This window comes from Gorilla gorilla, chromosome 6, assembly GCF_029281585.2.
Source record: "Gorilla gorilla gorilla isolate KB3781 chromosome 6, NHGRI_mGorGor1-v2.1_pri, whole genome shotgun sequence".
Taxonomy (NCBI): Eukaryota; Metazoa; Chordata; class Mammalia; order Primates; family Hominidae; genus Gorilla; species Gorilla gorilla.
The window spans coordinates 136872234-136896393 of record NC_073230.2 but is presented as its reverse complement, the minus strand read 5'-3'; the positions used below and the strand labels follow the sequence as shown (position 1 = coordinate 136896393).

The 24160-nt window shown below is 40.4% G+C and overlaps 1 protein-coding gene across 1 annotated transcript in view; it reads right to left on the bottom strand.

The window, feature by feature from the left end:
• The window catches only part of SND1 (staphylococcal nuclease and tudor domain containing 1), a 437174-nt gene that overhangs the window by 271086 nt on the left and 141928 nt on the right, over nt 1-24160 (bottom strand). Inside the window, exon 11 of the mRNA XM_004046157.5 lies at nt 10848-10937. Within this exon, the coding sequence (XP_004046205.1) occupies nt 10848-10937 (90 nt within the window). The remainder of the gene's footprint in view (nt 1-10847; nt 10938-24160) is intronic.

Genomic DNA, 24160 nt, shown 5'->3' with positions numbered 1-24160 from the left:
AAGTTCTTTGTGACATATTATGTGGACAGCAATGCCAGAAGTCAGACTGGAAATGGAAGCAAGATGCTCACTTGAAGTTACAATATTTTATATACAGCTGCCTTTCCTTTGCTTTTTATTATATAATCATTTAGGGAATCAGATTTTTTTTTCTGCAGGCAAATGGGTATCAGCAGAGTTGGTGACATGGTCAGGTCTATGCATTTTGAAAGCAATTGTGATAGTAATCTGCAAGATGGCATAGACAGAAGAAACAGGGCAAGTCTACAAGCAGAGAAAGAAGTTAGGAGGGGAAATATTCCTATTCCTAAGAGTCAGGGTTATGACTGGAAGCTGAGACCATTAAATACATAAGGTCACCCAGCAGGTGAGACCTCTCCTATCTGTGAAAGATAACCACAATCAGTACACTTCGCATTAATATTTATCAAATACCATCAAGTGATACATTTCTGTTGTCTTACCAGTTATTCAAATCTGTTCTTACTCAACTTCTCATACGACAGATGTCATCTCACTCCAGTTAGACTGCAAGCAACTTGCAACAGAGATGATATTTTATTCACCTTTACTGCACCTCTACAAAGGTACCCAACAACTATGTGTGTTTTCTAAAATATTAGTACTATAAAAATAGGCTCTATCCCCAATGCCTTGGCACAGAGTAGCTGTCCAAAAAATATCTGCTGAATGAATAACAGAAATGAACTAGCTAGGCGGAGTGGCTCATGCCTGTAATTCCAGCACTTTGGGAGGCCAAAGCAGACAGATCACCTGAGATTGGGAGTTCGAGACCCCTAGCCAACATGGTGAAACCCTATCTCTACTAAAAATACAACAATTAGCTGGGCTTGGTGGTACATGCCTGTAGTCCAGCTACTCAGAAGACTGGGGCATGAGAACTGCTTGAACCCAGGAGGCAGACGTTGCAGTGAGCCAAGATCGCATCACTGCACTCCAGCCTGGGTGACAGAGCGAGACACTGCTACAAAAAAAAAAAAAAAAAGAGTTTGAGAAATGAATTGGTGTTACTAGGTTACTTGTTAACATATTAAGGCCTTCTTAACATAGCAAGTGTTTACACATGACCAAAGCTTCAGGGACTGAGTTCTAAAGAAAATAAGCACACCAACTATTGAGCAAATACCTTTCAGAGGACTTGCTCTTCAGCCCAGCCCATTTGTTGAAGCCAGAAGAGGTGAGAAGGCAAAGCTGCAGAAAAAATATCTTATCCAAAAAGGCCAGGTTAAGGAGAACACCTGGGATTCCTATAGTTACTGAAGAAAATTCCTGCACAGTGCCACATAATGCTCTATGTAAAACAGATAGTGTTCCAGAAGACAGTCTTGTGCTAATTATTCTTAATGTTCTATTCATCAACCTTGAATGGGATGAGCACGGCTCATCAAGAGCTCCTGCCAGGAATGATTTCTCCCAGGGTGTGTCATATTTCAAAATGCTGCTAATTACTAAGTAGAAGTGATGGAGGCCCTGTGACTGGGATGGCCATGAGACAGGGCAGCCTTCTTAAGTGGACATCAGTGTTCATGCTTCAAGAAAAGAAAACAGGACACTGGTTTGGAGGTAAGCCTACGGACAACACTGGAAATGTGCTTGGGTGTATCAATTCCTCCACACCAACTGTCAGCTGGTCTGCAGGAGGGGAAGGCATTACCACCCAGGAGGAGTATTGACAGAAAGAATAAACACAAATAAAGGAAGTAAGACAAAACAGACATGAAATCGGAGATGAAAGAATGCTGACATTATCAAACCCTATCTCACAGATTACTTGGTAAAGAAACTAACTACTGAAGTAGAAACCCAGAAACAAGAGGTTCGGCCAAGAGTCAAGTGGCCAGATACAAGCAGCTAAATTGCTTTCCTAGGGCTGCCATAACAAAGTACCGCAAATTACCCCCTCAAAATTCCGAAAGCTCCAAGTTGAAAATCAAGGTGTAGGCAGGATCATTACACCTCTAAAGGCCCCAGGGAGGTATCCTTCCTTGCCTCTTCCTAGCTGGTGCATCCTGGCAATTGTTGGCATTTCCGGGCTTGTAGCTAAAACCACTCCAATTTCTACCTCCACTGTCACATGGTCTCTTTCTCTCTGTGCCCAATACTCCTCCTCCTCCTCTTCCTCCCCTCCTCCTCCTCCTTCTTCTTCTAGAGTTGGGGTCTCACTCTGTTGCACAGACTAGAGTCCAGTGGCATGATCATGGTTCACTGCGGCCTCCAACTCCTAGGCTCAAGCGATCCTCCTATCTCAGCCACCCAAATAGCTGGGACTACAGGTGCAGTCCACCACGCCTGGCTATAGATCGTCTTCTTATTAGGATATTGGTCAATGAATTTAGGGTCCATCATAATCCAGTATCACTTCATTCTACCTTAACGAATTACATCTGCAAAGACCTTATTTCCAAATAAGGTCACACTCTAAGGTTCGAGATGGATGGGTATTCTGGGGAGATGCTGTGCAATCCCACTACACATATCATCATGAAAACATCAGGAAGGACTGTCCAAGCTAGCAATACTCATGGGATAGAACTGTTACACTTTAGGGATACCTAAAGTTTTGCCAGAAGAAGATAACTGCTCAGGTAAAAGTAAAAAAAAGCCAATTCTGGGTGTCAATAAAAATAATTTCTTTCACATAAGAGCAAAAAGTATCACTCAGATTTTAAATACATTAAAACAAGGGGCTCATTTTTTAACTTACAACTACATGACCCAAATTATGAAGATGTAGCCTTTAAAATATCACTTCTATCACCCAACTATAAAAAGTCGACAAATTTCAACCTTAGAACCAACAGACACTTGTGCATCCTACCTTCTCACATGCAAACAAACTGTTTATACCCTTGGGAAAGAAATATTCAAGCAACCTAAACAATTAGCCCAACTTTACAGAGCATAACAAAAAGAGATCCACTTACATAGAAACCCTGGAATGTTGGTGCTTTCCAATTGGACTCTTTCTGAATGATATGGGTTATTTTGCAGATACACAAGAAAACGTTTTTCTCATTAGAAAATTTATATCTAGTATCCCTATATAGATCCTTGTAAGTGGACAAAACTGATCGTATGCTGGAGAAAAAAATACTGAAAAAAGATAGCAATAGTCAGGTTTCCTTTCCAAATGAGCACATCTGCATCCAGCCTCACTTTACACTCGTCTACAACATAAGATATTCTGCACAGTATCATCAAGCCCAAGCTCAAAAGAATCTATTCTCTGTAAACCAGGAGGTATAGGAAGTTGGAAGATTTGCAATTCAGCACATTTTATAGGGTTTTTTGGCACATAAGGGTTATTTTTAAAGTGGGAAAAAAAGCCTGTCCTCTCCCTACCCCCAAACACAGCTGAGCTGATTCAGCACAAATCTCCCCTAAAATAAAATCTTGGTTTGCAGAGAGTAAGCATGGAAAGTTCCAGCCCCAAGGACGACATTTCAGAAACCCAGCTGAAAAGATCAGGAGTGGGTGGCTTAAGACAAGCCGACCACAAATCATGTTATAAATATGGGAACATTCACCAGAAAAATATGAGCAACTTGGGAGTCCAAGTAAGAAAGTCTTTAATAATAAGCAAATTAATATAAGAGTATTACCCAGAGATATGAGAATCTCGAGGATTCTGGTAGCTAATAAATCATTTCCCTCAGGTAAGCATACGGAAGAAATTTCCAGGAACTCAGTTGAAAACTCTAGCTTCTTCATTTAACTTAGAGATGCTTTTTAAAGAGGATATTACAATATACATCACACAAACAACACACTTCAAGGCCGAGCGTGGTGGCTTACACCTGTAATCCCAGCACTTTGGGAGGCCAAGGCAGGTGGATCACCTGAGGTCAGGAGTTTGAGACCTGCCTGGCCAACATGATGAAACCCCATCTCTACTAAAAATATAAAAAATTAGCCAGGTGTGGTGGCAGGCGCCCATAATCCCAGCTACTTGGGCGGCTAAGGCAGGAGAATCACTTGAACCTGGGAGGCGGAGGTTGCAGTGAGCCAAGATCCTGCCATTGCTTGCACTCCAGCCTGGGCCACAAGAGCAAAACTCCATTTCAAGAAAACAACAACAACAACAAATAACACACTTCACCAAAGAAATGTGTGCTCAGCTCAACACCCTGATAGTCCTCAAAGAACAGAGGTACTTTTCAGAATCTGCAGGGAAAACAACAACAACAGACAACCAAAAACTCATCATCGAAAAGACCATTTAGGTGGCAGCAGGAAGAAAGCTACCTTGCTGAGCTTCCAGAAACAGGCAACTCCAGTCATTTCTGTTAATCAACCTTCTCTTTACAAGAGAGCTCAAGAATCAAGGGGTAAAAGATTAGGATCCTTCCCAAAACCCAAAGGGTAAAGAGCATCTAAAATGAAACATGGTCTCCAATGCATGTTGACACATTACTACCACTTCCAAGTGGGAGAACTCTTCCTAGAAAAATGCATGGTCGGAAATTACAAGTCATTCAAAACAGCTCTCAATTTGGCAAATATCTTCAGTCATTTGTTCAAAAAATTTACAGCCACACCGAACAGCTGGCACTGAGGAGGCAAGGACAAGCAACCTTGTATAAACCTGTCAATTTAAATCACAATGCATTCACAACCTTAGGGCCTGCTTTGATCATTAATGTAAAGGACTTTTCCATAGCATGAATGAATCAAATTAATATGAGGTGAAAAATGTGGAGATGACAAAAGAAATGTTTATAAAATCCAAACTTAAATAGAGGTAATTAGGAACAAGAATCCCCAGAATCCCAGCTTTTTGTACTTAACACAGCTGATTAGGTAACACACTGCAACAGACAGAAAACAAGTGTTTTTAAGGAAAAGGACAACCCTGATAAATAGCCAGGGAGAAGGGTGGAGTCCTCCTCAGGAAAGCTCTGTGCCCTTGAAGAGCTCTCACTAGCAGAGTGAAAAACTGCTCCTGCTAAGCAATGTTACTCCTGGTACCTTCGAAGATCTATTCTCATACAGTGGAACAAGCACCTACAGTGCCCCTCAACTTCTCCGTGACCCTGTGCCAAGATAAAAAAAAAAGCAACACCTGTCCTTCCTTTCTCCCTGATGCTCCCAGAAGTCACACCTATGCCAAGGGAATGAAGAGAAAGAGAAATCAAGCTTCAAAATTGGCTTAGCAATGTTATCGAGGACTTCACATTGTCTGTATATTTAGGCGAAGAACATGTAATCTGACACTGCTTTCTCTGAAGAACGACTTGATGAAACACAACTTCACAGGGACATCTCAAAGACTAATGAGATAATGTCTAGAGGGCTAAAAGCACTCTGAAGGCAGATATACAGTGCTATTACCACCTCCTGATAGCCACAGACTACCTGAAGAAATCTACTTTCTTGCAGCATGTAAAGGATGTATTATATACAGGAACAGACATTATTCCAAAAATACCACGACCCTGTCTATATCTGAGTCAGTATACACAACAGAGAAGTAAACATTTCTAAAAGTCTTTAATTCAGCATAGCAATTAAAAGCATTGGCATCTGAGTAAAGTACTTTTCTGTGGGCTCCAGTTTCTTTACTTGTAAAGACCAGAACAACATGTAGATCTTGCAGGGTGGAGGCGAGAATTAATAGTGAAAACAAAGTTCTCAGAGTTCAGTGCTTACTATGAAGAGAGAACCCAATAAACAGCAGTCCTAACCCTTGAAGATATAATCGGCATTCTATCAAATGCTTTACCAAAAAAAATAGTCTGTCTACTTCACAGAAGAAATTTCAATGGCATGAAAATCATAAAATGGTAGCCACCAAATTACAAATGAGCCACATCTCCAAAACTCTGCTTAGACATTTAGAATATTTTATTTTATTGCATAGAAACAAGGCTATAAACAGTAGTTGGGTTGCCAACCTAGCTCACAGAAGCACATTTACCCAGAATAGAGATAATATCATTACATATATTAACCATTTCCAGATTGATTTTGGATTACTGATACGAGGAGGTAGTCTAACACCCTGATTCTTGTGGCAAAACCAGTAGGAAGGCCACATAGGAGTCCAGGCTAGACGAGATATAAGCAAGGTAGGCGCAGTGCACTGACTGGAAAGGAGGAATCATTCAGATACATATCCAGCAGAAGTGGGTGAGGGACTGGAATAAGGGTGTCAAAGATGTCTGATAGCAACAGATAATGGGGCAACTCCCATAACACCGGAGGAGAGCCAGATGTCCGCCAGAAGATCAAGAGATTAGTCTTGGAAATTCTGGATTTATAAGTCTGGTACACATGGAGATCATTTCCATCTCCACACCCTAAAAGTACATACCTCAAGAAAGACAGATTTTGAAAAGAGAACAACAATCTAAGGCAATCTGGATTTGAAATAACTCACTAAATGATTTATAGCCCCATAACTTCCCAAATGTCTGCACTGATCAAGAAAAATGCCCAATTTTAAGTGCCTAAAAAGAGCTGGGTTAGTTCAGATAACAAATTTCAATGGCATGAAAGCCACAAAAAGGCTGCTGTTAGTTTACAAATGAGGCTCATCCCCAATATTTGCTCATCAAAAGAAATAGTAAAAGAGACATTAAAGCAATAGGCATATATTTTCAGGACAGTCTCTGATGACAGAACAGTTTACAATGAGCATCTACTGTCAGCACAGAAGCTTCAATGCACTCTGGCTTCTTACAATTCCATCTTTTCCATCATTTTTGAAACTCCAGTTGTCCAAACAAATTGCACGTTTAAATACAATGGTTCCCATGGTGATAGAAATTCTGCAATTAAGGGACAGGAGCTATAGAAATGACTCATATGTCATTTTAAAAAACTGTATCACATGGATAAACCATACTGAGTCTCAACTTTAGATATTTTATAAGATAGCTGGAGGGAAATCCCAATGAAGATCCCAGTTACTACCTTATTCTCCTGAAAGCAAAATGACTAGGGCAATGCAAACTGATCTCTAAGCGTTAAGGGAAAAAAAATTATAAACACAGAAAAAGATTGCTCCTGCTATCAGAAGAAGACCACAGCCTAAGGACACCAGTCTCACCATTGTATTCACACAGCGAGAAAATCATTCTGGAAAACCAGAAAACATGTTAAAGTTATTACAAATTCCATTTCATGATGAGCCCGTGAAGAAATTAACACAAAACTCTTTGCTGTGAATATTCCTTAGTCAAGATTTTAGTGAAAGAGGGCAGATGGTAAACAGGAGATGGGAAGGGAGTTCTACTAGGCAGTATGGCAATTGAGGGAGTTTCCAAAATGCTTCAAGGATACACACAGTATTCTTCTACCACTCTCTCAATTAGAAACACACACATACACACCCTTTAGCACCAGCACATACTCATCTTCTGAAAGCTAAAGCCCTCATGCACATCTAATTAAATAACACTGGAATTCATGCAATGGGTTGAAAAGGCAATAAAGTCAGCAGAACCAACAAAGAAAGGGAAAAATACTCCTCATGATGTCAGATTAGTTGCACGCTGATGCACTTCTCATAACCTCGGAACCAGGAATATATCATAACTGAAAAAGTAGGGCTATGATAGATTCTATATAAAAACAGTATTAAGCAAAATCAAACCATATACTTTACTGGCATCTGGACAAACATGAAATACTACCATCATCCTATATTCTCATAACTCAACTTCATGAGAGAAGGAAAGCAAGTAATAGTCCCGGTTCACAAATTACGAAACAAAGCCTCCAAGAGAAGTATGGGTAATTTAATTAAAGGCATTAATCCAGAATTAAATCCAGGAAGTGAATCCATTTCCAAAAACTAGGATGGAGGTCATCAAAGCCAACAAAACACCTTAGCAATTTACCTTCAGTCTTATTTCTCTGCATTCTAGCAACTCCTCAAAATTGTCATATTATGGAATCCCTGAGAAGGTCAAATAATAGTCTAGGCAGAGAAGATGATTTTACCTCCATTATCTTTCTTAAGCTGTGACAGGCTGCCCTAATCAGCTTTCGTGCACACAGGCACATAGATACACATGCTCCCTCGTGGTGCCTCTTAATCACCATGTGCCATGCTGAACAGCTGCAGAGGTCTGAAGGGAATTGGTAGAAATGTGCAATGATGTGCTAGCCACTCCCCTGAGGCAGCAACTGCCCTGCCTGCTCCCAGACGCCAGAGCACATGGGTGTTCACTGTGGCAAGTGATAGGCCCAGAAGACAGGCAAGTGGTTTCAGGTGGTGAGTCAGGAAAAGCAGTTTGCATCAGGAATGTTCCAGCCCAGCAGAGCTGAGTTGCATCCTACTCACTACTCAGGGATACAATATTCATCATTTATACAATGTCACTCTGGGGAACAAAACTTGAGCTCAGCACGAATAGAATACAATCAACTGTGTTGCACAGGAACCAATAAAGGAGGCTTCTCTCACCAAGAGGGAACCTAATTGATTAAGAATTGACTCCATATCTGACACTGGAGGTTAGTCCTTTTATCCTGTGACAGAGCACTTTACAATGGCCTGGCATACAGTTCTTGAGAGCAGAACCTTGGTCTAACCTTCCAAGACCATTAGCAGCTGCTGCAATAAGCTATGATCTATGGTCCCAGGGATGAAACAGAATCAGGGTTAAGGCAATATTCAAATAAACCAGGTGGATGCCATAATACACGCCACACAACTGGCTACACATGAATCAGATATGTGCTGCCACTCCTTTCAATGTGATTTTAGATAAATTTCAATAGAAACCCACACTTGTGAAGAAATTCCTTGGCTATCTGTAAGCAACTGTTTATAAGCCAGTAAATGAGCGAAATGATATCAACTTGGTGGAATAGAGATGTTAGACATTAGATCAGATAACAGGAGATCTAGAAATTGAAAGAAGCTTAAAGCCATCATTTGTACTCCACCTCATGAATGAATACAGCATGCTGTCAAGTTCTGTACAATGACAAATGAACCTATTCTCTGAAGAAACCTGAGTAGATCGAATACTCATTTTTGAGAATCCAGTTTGGTTTCTCTTCCTCAAAATTAGCAATTTTACCTTATGTCCAACTTCAAAATCTCTTACTATAATTATCATCCTAGTGACTATGGTATACAATAAAAATGGTTGTATTTATAATTAGGATACACTATTTTGGTATTAGTTCAAAAGTCAGAGCCTTATTAAACCTGTCACAAGGCCGGGTGCAGTGGCCCATGCCTGTAATCCCAGCACTTTGGGAGGCCAAGGTGGGCGGATCACGAGGTTAGGAGCTCAAGACCAGCCTGGCCAACACAGGGAAACCCCATCTCCACTAAAGATACAAAAATTAGACAGCCATGGTGGCACGCACCTGTAGTCCCAGCTACTTGCGAGGCTGAGGCAGAAGAATTGCTTGAATACAAAAGGCAGAGATTGTGGTGAGCAGAGATTGCACCACTGCACTCCAGCCTGGGCAACAGAGTGCGACTCCGTCTCAAAAAAACAAAAACAAAAACAAAAACAAAACCTGTCACAGCATCGATGGTTCAGGTAAGGAATGCTAATATGGCTTTAGTGTGTTATGGCCAGATTAAAAAAAAACGGCTTTGCCTTTCTGGAGATACAATAAATATTGACTCAAAATATGATATTTCTCCTAAAATCCAAACTGAAACTAACTGAGGAAAAGATGAATCACAGTACCTCCTTGGATAGCATTCTTTCAATTACTATCATAGGAACCATCCCATTCATGTTCTTTGTTGATCCAGGACATAAGAAACTACCCAGGACTTTTAGAGTTGGGCCATGAGGAAAAGTGAGAGGATGCTCAAAGGCTTACTATCAGATTCCCAGAATGCAAATTCTGTGAACAGTCACAGAATATTATGCCCTAACAACGAACACAAAGAAATGAAATGTATGGCCTCCGAACTGTTACATTAGAAATATAAAGTCAACATGCGGCTGGGCATGGTGGCTCATGCCTGTAATCCCAGCACTTTGGGAGGCTGAGGCGGGTGGATCACTTGAGGTCAGGAGTTCAAGACCAGCCTGGCCACCATGGTGAAACTCCGTCTCAACCAAAAAATACAAAAATTAGCCAGGCGTGGTGGTGCATACCTGCAGTCCCAGCTATTCTGGAGGCTGAGGTGGTAGAAATGGTTGAACTCAGGGTGCAGAGGTTGCAGTGAGCTAAGATCACACCTCTGCACTCCAGACTAGGCAACAGAGTGAGATGTTGTCTCAAAAAAAAAAAAAAAAAAAGCCATCAAGCTACACAAAAATCTGCACATGAACTATCAGGAAGCCACACACCCCTTCCTGAAAAAAAAACTCCCACAGGGTACAGGAAATTCTGCCAGCCAGAAGAATAGAGGAAGCATTGATGCCACAGTGCATTACAATAAGCGTGCTCTTAGTCCAGGTCATCCCCTCTTCCCCTTATAGCCAGCCTATCCCTCAGAAGTAGGGGAAGCATGAAAAAGCAGCAACCTTCCCTCGCTAGTAAATTCCATAGCCCTGGACATTTAATGAAGGTGGCTGGAGAGAACAAGAGAGCCAACTGAATGGAGCTCAGGGCAATATGCAATTATTAAAACTGGAATTGAGCCCGGACCCTGCTGTGAGCCAATAGCTGTGAGACTATTGGCAATCAAACTGTGGTCAGGGCCCCAATTTTAAACCTCTCCCATCGGGTACTGTTTCTGACACATAAACACGCCTCTCTTCGTATCAAAGTAATTCTATTTGACTTGATGGAGAAGTGTCATCTGCTGGTAAAGGGCCCAGCTTATAACAATTGCCTCCAAAAGATTAGCTTAAGCCCAACCACTTGCAAATATGCTTCTGTCATCAATTACTTACCTTCTTCCCAATAAGCTTTTTTCGAAGAAATTCCCGGGCCTCAAACATGTAAGGAATGTCATACAGGGGACGCAGTTTCTTGTTCTTATCCTAAAAGTAAAATAAAACATGACATCAGGAATGAACAAAATCAAATGAACATGTACAACAGCACAAGATATAGGAATGTGTCTGAAATTGGTTATCTCTTAGTATCGCAAATATTAAATGTGTTAAGACACATAATAAATGATTAAAAGTATTTGGTTGAAATGCTTTACTGAGAATAGGGCTACCTTTTTCACACAACAGGCTCACAAATAAGAAATGAAGTGTTTGTAATTACCCAAACTGGAAACAAATGTTCTTTAACAGAGACATAGAGGCATAAACTGTATTACAGAAGAAGCTCAATTAAGTATTAGGACCCTTCAAATATTTATAGATATTTTAAATCCAATTCTATTACTCAAAAAATCTTTATTGAGCACCTACCAACTGTTAGTTCCATACAAAGCATTCTGTAAAAATACATATATAATCCTGGACTCAAAAATTATGAAACTTAAAATAGTAATAACAGAAATCCTACAGATATGAAATAGCAACACAAAGCAGTTTTTTTCTTCCTTTTTTTTCAGACAGAGTCTTGCTCTGTTGCCCAGGCTGGAGTGCAGGGGCATGATCTTGGCTCACTGCAACCTCCGCCTCCTGGGTTCAAGCAATTCTTGTGCCTCAGCCTCCACAGTAGCTGGGATTACAGGCATGTGTCACCACACCCAGCTAATTTTTGTATTTTTAGTAGAGATGGGGTTTCACCATATTGGCTAGGCTGGTCTCAAACTCCTGACCTCAAATGATCCACCTGCCTCTGCCTCCCACCCAAAGTGCTGGGATTACAGGCCTGAGCCACCACACCTGGACAATAGTTTTGATTAAGTGCTATGCTAATACATGTGATACAGACTAGGGACTAAATGCTGTAAGAGTTCAGGGAAGTGGAAAGAAGTAATCAGGAAATGTTTCATTGACAAGGTCAGATTTAATATGAGTTTGCAGGATAGTAAAGAAATAGGAGGAAAATTAAAGTTGGAAAAAACAGAAAAACCAAAAGAAGAGAGGCAGGAAGAAATAGTATATCAACACATACACACTTGCTTCATTATCTCATAGGCCCCAGACTTCTCCTAAAAGAGGTGGCTATTCTAAGCAATGCCATTTTTAGATGATATAAGAGGGTCTATCTAGATGAAGGTAACAGAAGTAGGAAAGGACAGGAGCCCGAGAGATGATGAGAACCACTTGAAGAAATGAATTAACGGGATCTGACAATGGTGTAGAAAGGGAGGATAAAGAAGTAGGAATCCAACGTGGAGTCATGATGACATGCGTAAGTCAAGAGACTTTTGTCTTTGTATAAGAAATAAGAGATCCTGACTACACCAGTTGGTATACTTCACTTTAATGTTTCCCTCCCAGAAGCCTATAAGTTCCAAGACAAAAAAGACCCAACCATTTGTTTTTCTTTAACTCCCCAGAGCCAAGTACAGTACCTCCCTCATTAGTACATACTCAATAACTACAGTTAGATTTAAGTAGCTCCAAAGAAACATGCAGACTGATATACAAAGATCAAGTATGCTAGGAGAACAGGACTGCTTTGCAGACTTGAGAACCTCCAGGAAAATATTTGCAAAAAGTATAGAAAGACAGGAGAAAATCAAGGACTAACCCCTACCCTAGATGTACACCATTGATTCCACATCCTCTATGCTTATCCAATCTGGCCGAACCTTTGCCATCTATTATGCACCTGACAAAACAAGACACCTCTGTGTAGTCCAAACTGTACTCAAAGCAGATATTACATTTTTTCCTAAATAGCCGCTACTCTTAAGTAAACAGCCTTCATCATTTCAATGCCCCATTTAAAAATCATCCTAAGGTCGATATTATGGTTAAGGGGATCTATGAAATAGATGTTTCCTCCTAGATGCAAACTAAGCCTCCATGCCTCTAGCACATACAAACATTTCAATTCATTGACTACGACCAAGAAAATCTCTTATGAGAATGCAGATAACACTTTCAGTGTCAAGGAAATTTGAGTTTCATATTCACTAATCAGCCGTTTTCTACCTCCTGTTAAAAAAAGTGGGGGCAGAGGGCATAATGATCATCATTCCAGTGCTCTTCTAAAAACTTAAAGTAGCTCCTTCTCCCAGATCATATGTGGAAGTCAACATACTCCAAATAGAAGCCTCTGGGGTGGCTGAGCTCTGATCAAGGCCCAGGTGTGTCATGATCACTGTCTAATGGGAAGGATATGACCGTAAACATGAGAATCTTTAGAGAAACAAAATAACATTGAGGTTTTCTTATAGAAAATAAAGGAAATGGGATGCATAGAAATTGCCTGGGTTAGGGGAATGCTGGTTAACACAAGGGACAGATGTACAGGATTATGGATATTTTATAAAAATAGATTACAAATCAGAGATCTCTTAAGGAGCCAAGTGTAACATATAAGCTGTAAAGCAGAGTTGGTGATGGCGCTCAATCATACGTAAGAATGCTTGCCAGACAGAAGATACCAGGTGCCAGTAATAAACAGGATTTTAAATAAGACAAAATCAATGGTTATCACAACCAGCCCTCAGGAATAAAGAAGTGTCAGCGTATTCATATTCACCAAACAACAGTGGACATTCTATTTTCTGAGGGTAGCTCTGTGATTACTAAAGACTAAGTGAACATTTTGAAAAATGAATTGAACAAAATAATGACATGACCTTACATAGCCTTATGATTTGCCTCAGAACCCAAAATCCTGCACCTTACCTACATTTTTTTTTTTTTTTTAAAGATATGGGGTCTTACTATGTTGTTCAGGCTAGTCTTGAACTCCTGGCTTCAGGCAGTCCTCCCATCTCGGCCTCCTGAGTAGCTAGGACTATAGGCATGCACCGCTACATCTGTCTCCCCACATATTCTGAAACAGCACAGAGGTAGACGGGAATGTCAGTTGGCTGTAATTCCAAAACTAGGAATAAAACGTAAGAAACACTGTTCCAGTGAGCCTTCAAATGAAGATTATGGGTTGAGGTACAACTAAATGTTTGAAAATGTTTGTCTAAATAAGAATCTTGCTTTTAAGACACTCCACAGGACAAAATACCCTCAAAAGAATGAAGGAAAATAAAAAGTGTATCAACAAACACCCCAATAAAAAACAAGGCACCTTCAGAGTCTGATTATATGTCTCTCATGAAGCTAGAAAAGAACTAATAGCACAAGCAGAAAACAAGATACCACAGAATGATCTTGTTACTCTAACCCCTCAGAGCTAGTAGCTATTGACATCTGCAAACATCTTACAAGAGAGATATTAGAAGTCCCTGAGAAACCACAAAATAAAAGCAATTCCTGCAAATTACCAGGTATATAAAAGCCTTTGAAATCTCCAAGAGGCAAGTGAGGTATGGAATGTATTCTCAGAAAACAGGACTTTAGCTGAATCTTGCCTGCTTAAAAAGAACTGTCTAGTTTAGATTCTAATTTACATGGAAATATTTTTTAAAAAATAAAAATAGGAAAAAATGCTTGCTTCATAAACTCGTGGGTGGATAATACACAAACCAATATGTGCTGTAATCACTGTTCATCCTGAGAAATGACATTGCATGTAGGCCCTGCAATGACTCACATTAGAGATGGAAGAGGTAACGTCAGTCATCTGTACCTCTCACCAGTTTGGGAAGGAGGCCCAATATCCACATCTCAGCATCTGAAGATACAGCTAGCATTTTTTCAGGAAGGTATTTTTGGCTGGTTGCCAAAATTGGGAGTCTGGCCAATGTTCATTAGGAGGGAATGAAAGAGAACTTGAATCAAGTCCTTATTCTCAACCCCCATTCAGGCCTAATTTTACCTAGCCCATTCTTAAACATTGTACCCACAAAACTAAATGACCTTGGGATACTGTAGGATTATTATAAATGAGGGAGAAATGAAGGCAGAAAAAAAGAATATAAATTGATTACCACTGATATACACTCAAAATGGTGAAGATGGTAAATTTTATATGTATATTTGATCTCATTTTTTAAAGTGTAAAAAATAAAAATTTTTTAATATTAACAAATTATATATTTAAAAAAGGTTGAAATGTGTGGCTCCACTAAAATGTTAAAAGTTCTGTACTGAAAAGACATCATGAATGAAGTGAAAAGTCAAAGAAAGCACTGACAGTAGGGATAAGTGAAATGGAAAAAAGAACATGGAGAGCAGGAAAGGGAACAGGGGTGCAGGGCCACAGCTGTAATATCAGGGCAGGCCGCACTGAGATTAATTTTATCAAAAACTCAAAGAGGTATGGGATGCCCAGTCATCCGAAGAAAAGCAAAGATAACAGCCAATGCACATTACCAACAAAGGCACCACCACTGCAGCTAGAGCAGAATGCAGGAGGGGGAGGCAGCAGGAGATGAAGACACAGAGCTGACTTCACATTTGAAAGAATTATTTTGCCTTTTGTGTTGAGAATAGATACTGTAACAAGAAAAGGATGGAGCAGAGGAGACAAATTAGGAGATTATGATAGTAATCTGGGCAGGAGATCATAAGAGATTACATCAAGGCAGCGGCAGTGAGGAAGGCAAGAAGTGGTCAGAACTGGAAACATTCTGAAAGAAGACGGATGGAACGTTAGGAATGAAAGAAAAGGAGGAATCAAGAATGACTCCTTTTTTATCTGAGCAAATGTAAAGATGGCTGGGGTCATCAAATAAGATCGGGAAGATTCACCAGTAGAATAGACGAACGGAGAAGGGTAAGATCAGGAGACATGCTAAGCTTCAGCTATTAGATACCTGAGTGGAGATGTTGAATGGGCAGTTGGGTATACAAACATGGAGTTTGGACCCAGCAAAATACGTTTGGGAGTTGTTGGCATATAGGTAGTATCTTCTAACATTAAAAGGTCATGAATATGCAACAGGAGACTGAGAAGGAGCAACCAGTAAGCAGGGCGGGAGGAAAATACCAGAATGCTGTGTCCTGGAAACCAAGAAAAAAAAACGAGTGGACAAGAAGGAATGATCAACTGTGTCAAATGCCACAAACTAAGGCAAGCAAAATGGGAACTAAGATTTGCACTTTGGATCTAGCTAAGTGTGGGTCATTGGTAGTTTGACGAGGATACTTTTGGTAGAGCACTAGGGGTAAAAGCCTGGTTGAAACTACAAATGGGTGCACAAGAGAATGTTAAGAAAAAACCTGAGGACAGCAAGAACAGTTGACCCTTGAATGACATGGGTTTAAACTGTGCAGGCCCACTTACATCTGGATTTTCTCCTGCCCCTGCCATTCCTGTGACAGCAAGACCAACCTCTCCTGTTCTGGTCAACAGTAGGCAATTAGTAGTTGAATTTTGGCGGGAGTAAAAAGTTCTAGAGCTGGGCGCGGTGGTTCACGCCTGTAATCCCAGCACTTTGGGAGGCCAAGGCAGGTGGATCATGAGGTCAGGAGATCAAGACCATCCTGGCTAACACGGTGAAACCCCATCTCTACTAAAAATACAAAAAAAAAAATTAGCCAAGCATGGTGGTGGGTGCCTGTAGTCCCAGCTACTCAGGAGGCTGAGGCAGGAGAATGGCGTGAACTCTGGAGGCGGAGCTTGCAGTGAGCTGAGATCGCGCCACTGCACTCCAGCCGGGGCGACAGAGCAAGACTCCGTCTCAAAAAAAAAAAGTTCTATACATGAATTTTTGACCACGTGGAGGCTGGCAATCCTAAACCCCACACTATTCAAGGGTCAACTGTATATACAGTCCTTTCAAAAGCTGTGTCATGAAGGAGTATGAAGAGATTATGGTGGCGTGCACCTTCCCTGGCAAGGAGGCGGCAGAGCGAAGATAAGGTTTTTGGGTTTGATTTCAGATTGGAGAAACAACAGGCAATGGTCTAGTGGTGAGCAAAGGAGAGAGAGAAGAGAACTGCTAAAGCAATGTCCATGCCATGGACAGAATGGCTTTCCACAGAGCACCAGTAGTTCATCTGCAGGTGTATGGATGCAGATTCCAGTAGGTGGGTGGATAGATGTGGTACTGAGAGTTGGTGGGTGTTCTCTTCTGATTACTTTGATTTACTCAGTAAATAACGGACAATCGATAAGAAAAAGAGAAATAAACCCATAGATGAATTGGCAAAAGATATAAACAGGTACTTCACTGAAGAAGTCCAAGGACACATTAAGTATGCAAAAAAGTATAACTTGATAATTGTCAGAAAAATGTAAATTGAGATACAGTATCTCCAACATATTGGCAAATATTTTAAAGAATGTGGAGAAATAGGAATGCTCCTTAACCACTGATGGGAGTATAAAAAGGTTAAATACTTTGGCACTTTGATGTGGCGCTATGTGGCACTGTTTGGTTAAAGGTGGTAACACACATACCTCTAACTACGAAATGCTACTTACAGGTAGGTATATGCCCCAGAAAATTCTCATACGTGCAAGACAAGTAAAACAACATCCATATTAACACTGGATATGGTATAGTCACCCAGTGGAATACACAGTAGTTTGGCTGATTTAGAGCAACATAGCAAATGGACAGATTGAAAAAACAAAATTGAGCTGGAAAAGCAAGTTGTAGACTGATATAGTAAAACCCAATATAAATGCAGACTAAAAACAGATACAAACAATAGTATATTATTCATAGAGCTATGTAAGCAGCAAAAGAATAAAAATGCACAATGGTTACTGATGTGGAATGGGTGGGGAGAGAAAGAGAAAACCTCAAAATGGGGTTGAGGACAAGTACACAGGGACTTTCAACTGTGTGTGTAATACACAACAGTAAAAAGGAAAAAAACAAGGCTCTGAAGCACACAGGGAAGAATATCAAGGCTGAAAAAGGAACCCAGATGTTTGTTATGTTATTCTATAAACTTAGATTTCTTTTTTTAAGACAGAAGTGTTGAGGGAGAGAAAATCTCCAAAGCTTCTTTGATCACCCTTTCCCATTTCTCCCAATATTTCATACTTTTATTCCTCTCTTCAGCAGAATAACTGGCCATTCTTTTCCTCATAAGAAATGTATTAAATTCCACTTATTTCCTCAAAAAAAGGATACTCTTCCACAGATATATCCTTCTGTGAGGCAGAGGAAATAAATTTAACGACAAAAGTTCTATAGACAGGGTCAAAAACAAGTTTGATTTTTATTTTTAAAAGGAGCGTCAACAATAATATATGAACTAATGTGCCCAAGTGGAATTATACTCCATGATGATCTTAAAACTGACTGTTGAATTACAATAAGAACTACAGACATGATCAGATTAAAATGGGTAAGATTTCAAACAGTAAATAATGGACCAGTCCCAGTTGCCCTGCCACACATGCCATTTTAATAAACAAAGGCTGCAATTTCCATTTCAATTATAGACTTAAAATAGGAGCATTACCACATGCCCTGGGCATATTTACAATTAAGGACCTTTCAATTCCCTTGGCATCCAGGAGACACAACACACAGGGATAGCCACTGTTTTATGGTCCTTAACACATACAGTAGCACATTTCTATAAAAGGCAGGTCTGATAACTAGAAAGCTACAAGCTAGCAGCAGGAGGAAGGTTTAAAATTGTGACCACCTGGCCGAATAGAAGGTATCTTTTATCTTCCTAAGATACCTAACTATTCCTAAAGGACCATACACAGAAGCCTCATAGATCCAAATACCTCAAGAGTTGTTTCAAGGAAAAAGCAGCTTTATTTCCAACCAGCTCTATTTCATTCTCTCCACTCAAAATACCTCTTAAAAGTAAATACAGTCTATAACAGAGACATGATCTGAGCAAGTGCCAAATTCACAGCAACGCAATACATTTAGCATATCTTCCAGGAAGCAAAGACGAAATGGAAAACAATAGAAACTGAAATCCAACTTTTTTACTGGAATCTACGTGATAAAATGTACAGGTGTGAGGTTAGAAGGAGGTGATTATGAAGATAAATACCTCCCTTAAGTGTTTCATTGTGGCTTGTGTAGGACCCTCCAATTTCTCAATCTTTCTGACAACCCTATTTGATCCTGCTGATCCCATCTTTAAGGCCCTATTAGCATGTGTGAAAAGCACTAGAACTTAAAGAATAATAATAGTTACAGATAACCCTATCAAATAGGCTTAATGCTGATAGCAGTCCTACCTGGTAAGGATCATGATCCCCCTTTTACTAGAAGGCAACTGAGGCTTACAGTTTAAGTAACTTGCCTGATGTCACATAACTAGTAATAGCAAAGCTGGGATTTTGATCCCAGGTACCCCAGAGGCTCATGGCTTGTGAGCCAGGCACTGCAGCTCTTGGTTTTTTACTGCCAAAAGACAATCACCACCTGTCGGTGGTTGTCAGGTTTCAGTGTGCCTAAGAATCTCCTGGGAGCTTATAACCATGCAGACTACCAAGCCCACACCAGATAATCTGACTCAGTAGGTCTGGTGTGATTCCCACAAACGTGCTTTTTAATTTTTGTTCTTTAACACAGTCTCGCTATATTGTTGCTCCTGATGCAATGGCATGACAAGGGCTCACTGTAGCCTTGACGTTCCAGGCTCACGTGATCCTTCCACCTCAGCCTGCCGAGTAGCTGGGACTATAGGTATGCACCACCACACCCAGCTAATTATTTTAATTTTTTGTAGAGACAGGGTCTTGCTATGTTACCAGGGCTGATATCAAACTCCTGGGTTCAAGTGATCCTCCCGCCTCAGCCTTTCAAAGAGCTAGGATTATAGGCATGAGCCACTGTATCTGACCACGTGAATTTTTAAATAAGTAGCAAGGAGGTCTCCAGGCCACAGAAATGTCTATATTTTAGGCACTTGGCCCCATGACTTTTAAATCGAAGGCAATAAAACAAAGAGGGGGTCAGAGTTTTATTAAATGCAGAAAGCCACACTGGAGAACTTGATTAACGCCAAAATAGTTCAATTAAAAAAAAAAGTAAGTAGGTTAATAACAATGGGAGAATTCAATACCCCTCCAACTTCTATACAAATAAGACACCAGGAAACACTGTAGTAACAGTGACAAAACAAAATTTCCAAATATTCCTTAGTTCCAGCTACTGGAAGCCTGGGTGTGGGATCTGAGAATCTAAGACAGCAAACCAACCTGGCCATGACAGGAATGGCAAGAGTAGGCATGTCTTGTCTCCTTTCCTGCCCAAGCCCACAAAGCCACCCAGGGGTCTGGACCCACACTAGCCACAGTGAGAGCAGAAAAGAAGAGGCAGTGGCAATTCCAAGAAACAGTCTTGATTACAAATGTCCCCTGGCAGCTTGCCAGTAGGAGAACAAGAGTTTCACAGGACCAAAGAGGGAAGAAGTAAAGCAAATTTAGGTGGCCTTATGTCCTTAAAGAGCCTGACCCGTTATCTCCAGTGCACAGCATATGATTATATTCCACAGGTACCTGCACACCCTGAAATTAAAGTACCATTTTCAAGACCATCATGTAAGAAAAAAAATCTGCCTCTAAAGAGTGTTCTTCTACTCAATTACATTAGCCAACTAAGAGTATTTCAGAAGCACTTGCTATTTATTGCTCAGATGCAGTAAGGATGAGAGAGGGAAGAGGACAGAGAGAAGGATGGGGAGGAAATAGCAGGAACCAAGCATGAGGTCTTTGTTCCCCCAAGACCCTGTCAGGACTTTAAATAGCTTAAAGGCTCTAGGGGCTCCCAAACCATTATCCAAGTAGCAAACCATATGCGGTCCCTTCACTTAGCTACAAATACTACTGCAAGGGGGGAAAAAAGGTGAAATAAAAGAACAGTATCACCCCTCACAAACCTAAATGTGAAAGGACCTGAAGGCTCACAAGAAGTTGGGCCACCAGCAGCAAAGTGGCTCCCACACCCACTGAAGAAAATTGAAAACAAAAAGATGCTGGGGCCCTGCCCCATCTTCCTTTCCCTGGGCAGGCATGGCTTCCAACATGTAACCGGACACAAACATTTCCCACCCCCGAAGTGCTCTGAAAGTAAAAATCTGCTCCAAGAGGGAATGAAGTCTATGCTACTTTTCCTAGAGGAACAGTGAGGACTCAGCCAGTAAGCCTGGGATAATGAAGCAGAAAGGGCATCAATTCCTGAAGAGAACAAGGCTTGAGTTCAGTTCTCCTGAAGGCAATGAGGAAAACAGCTGCCCTCAACCTTGAAATCAAACATTCCCTGAATATTTCATGGCAAACAAATGATCAAGAGTAGCAGGCAGCTTGATGCTGATCTACTAGAAACCTGGGCTCTACACAGTGATTGTGGCCCAACCTACTGGCCTCCTACTTGGTGGCTTGCCTTGGTTTCCTCTTAAGAATCAGCAAAATAGCCCAGGCACGGCGGCTCACACCTGTAATCCCAGCACTGTGGGAGGGTGAGGTGGGTGGATAACCTGAGGTCAGGAGTTCAAGACCGGCCTGACCAGCATGGTGAAACCCTGTCTCCACTAAAAATACAAAAATTAGCCCAGCATGGTGGCGTTCACCTGTAATCCCAGCTACTCGGGAGGCTGAGATAGGAGAATCGCTTGAACCCAGGAGGTGGAGGTTGCGTTTAGCTGAGATCATGCCACTGCACTCCAGCCTGGGTGACAGAGAGAGACTCAATAGCAAAAAAAAAAAAAAAAAAAAAAAGACTCAGCAAAATAAAAATTATCTGGACTTACTTATGACTTTGTGGTGAAAACCAAGCAAAATTATTTCAAAACTGTAAAAATCAGAAATGGGCTAATTAGTACGAATTAAGGCAAGTCTAAGTTCACACTCAAGGAACATTTTGGCAAATATAAACTCCGTGAGAAAACCAGATCTATACTTTCACTGCTGCTAAGAAGCAAAGCTACTTAGCTTAAGTTTTACAGCATCTAACATGGATGCTAACAAGAGCAAAAATGTCAAGGGACAGAAGATGAGATAAGCCAAAGTTATAGCACTAATCACTTTCTGCCTTGTATTATTGTAATTTAATTACTTCATATAGGTCTTACTGCCTCTGCCAGACTACATGAGGGAAGATCTATGAACGAGAAAAAAAGCTGTTTATGGTACCTAGAAAGTGCCGAGCATAGTGCCACATTCCTAGAAATATCAAAATACTGAGGGAATATAATGGGGAATATAGAAAGACCTATCTAAAAAATTTATTTTTGACAACTAAAACTCTATTTCTTGTGATTATGGGATTTAATAAATCTGGTTAGTAAATCTCAAAGTGAACTTTAAAGGGGGGGCAGTTGTATCACTGCAGCTTTATACCATTGTTAGCAAATTCATAGAATGAAGGCGCTTATACTATACTAGTTGAATACAAACTGTTCCTCAACCTTCTGGCTACTATTACTAAATATGATTTTATACTATACTAGATAAGTCCATTAATCAATAAAGATTAGAAAACATCAGCACTTTGGGAGGCCAAGGAGGGCAGATCACAAGGTCAGGAGATAGAGACCATCCTGGCTAACATGGTGAAACCCCGTCTCCACTAAAAATATAAAAAATTAGCTGGGAGTGGTGATGGGCGCCCGTAGTCCCAGCTACTCGGGAGGCTGAGGCAGGAGAATGGCGTGAACCCGGGAGGCGGAGCTTGCAGTGAACCGAGATCACGCCACTGCACTCCAGCCTGGGTGACAGAGCAAGACTGTGTCTCAAAAATAAATAAATAAATAAATAAATAAATAAATAAATAAATAAATAAAAGATTAGAAAACATTTAACTAGATATCTCATTGTACAACTGCAAAACCTAGACCCTTTGTAATTGCTAATGAAAAAGTAGTACTCTTGGCAGCCTGTGTCTAATGTTAGAGAAAATCCAAATTTACAAAATCCAAATAATCACTATGTTCTCTTTTGACCTAAGACTTTAAAACAATTTTCTATTCTCTCCACACCTACAAGTTTGACATAATGAATTATATTACTTATGATCTTGAAAAAACACACTCTCAATCTATTATTAGCTAAGTTAGCAGAAATCCTTACAGAACACATATAATATCATTCAGAGTTCAAGTAAAGCTGAACTGATACACTAAAAATATTTTATGTGTGACAGTTCAACGCTAAAATAAATATGATAGTAAACTACCATATAAAGAGGAATATTTTCAAAAGAACTAGCTTCCTCAAAAAAACTCATGAAGTTGAGATTAACCCTAAGTAAACACAGTTGCTGGGGTTGGTATATTTTGAGGTTAAATTGGAAGAAAAGAAGGAAAGGGTAGTGAAAGATCATAGAGCTCTTCCTTTGTTCTGGAAAGACTCATCTGCAGCAATACAGGCATGAAGTTTTGGTGAATGAAACCTCTTTGGGTGCTGTTTAAACGAGCAAGTAGAGCTGAGAAGAAATAAAATATAATTAGTGTCTCTGCGGAAGAGCATCTCTCTACCTAGCTAATAGTTGTGAAGATCAACTAGAAACATGAATCAACATTAAAAAGGGAAAATTCCTTCATTGGAAAGGACATTTAAAAAAATCTACAAATAAGAAGCCAGAGTTTAAAAGCAGTAGAGGAAAATGAGCAGAGAGAAAGAAGCCTTCAAAGACAAAAGCAGGTCTAAAGGTTTTCAAGGTAATGGAAACCAGTATGGTAACCGGTGGCAGCAAGGACCAGTATATCACAACTGGCTATGCCCTTCTGGCACTACTTTCCTTTTCATTGGAAGCTCATAATTAACCAGTTGGCCCCAGATCATGTTTTCTAGTAATGGAGAAATCTTCTCCCACATTTCTTACTGTTCATACCCCGGCTAAAAATGGAGAGCCAATGCCCTCAGAAGAGACAACCCCATTACTTAAAGTACAGGCACCAAGCCAGATGAAACCCATCCAGCACAGGGATGTGCCACAAACCCTCCCACCGTTACAGAAGAGGGGAAAAGAACAGGAGGAAAAGAAAATAAATCTCTGACAACAGGAAACCAATTTTCTCTGTAACAGACAGAAGGAGCGGGTGAGCCCATTCAGAGGATAATATCATTTTGTTAGAGAAATGCTTCTTTGTGAATGTCTTCCTTTCTTCACCATATTAAAAAATAATTATTATTATTAAAGTTTCTTCCTGGAAGAACACAGAAGGGAAAATAAGGCTGGATATGACACCATTATTTAGCTGGTGCCAATGGAACCTTCAACTGAGCCAGATTTCCAGTCAAATTTGTGCAATGAATTGTTGTGCATTTCAAAACACAAGACTGAATTATGTAAGTGCACACAGAAAGGTCTCCCTTTAGACACTGGGTTTCTGCTTGGTTGCTG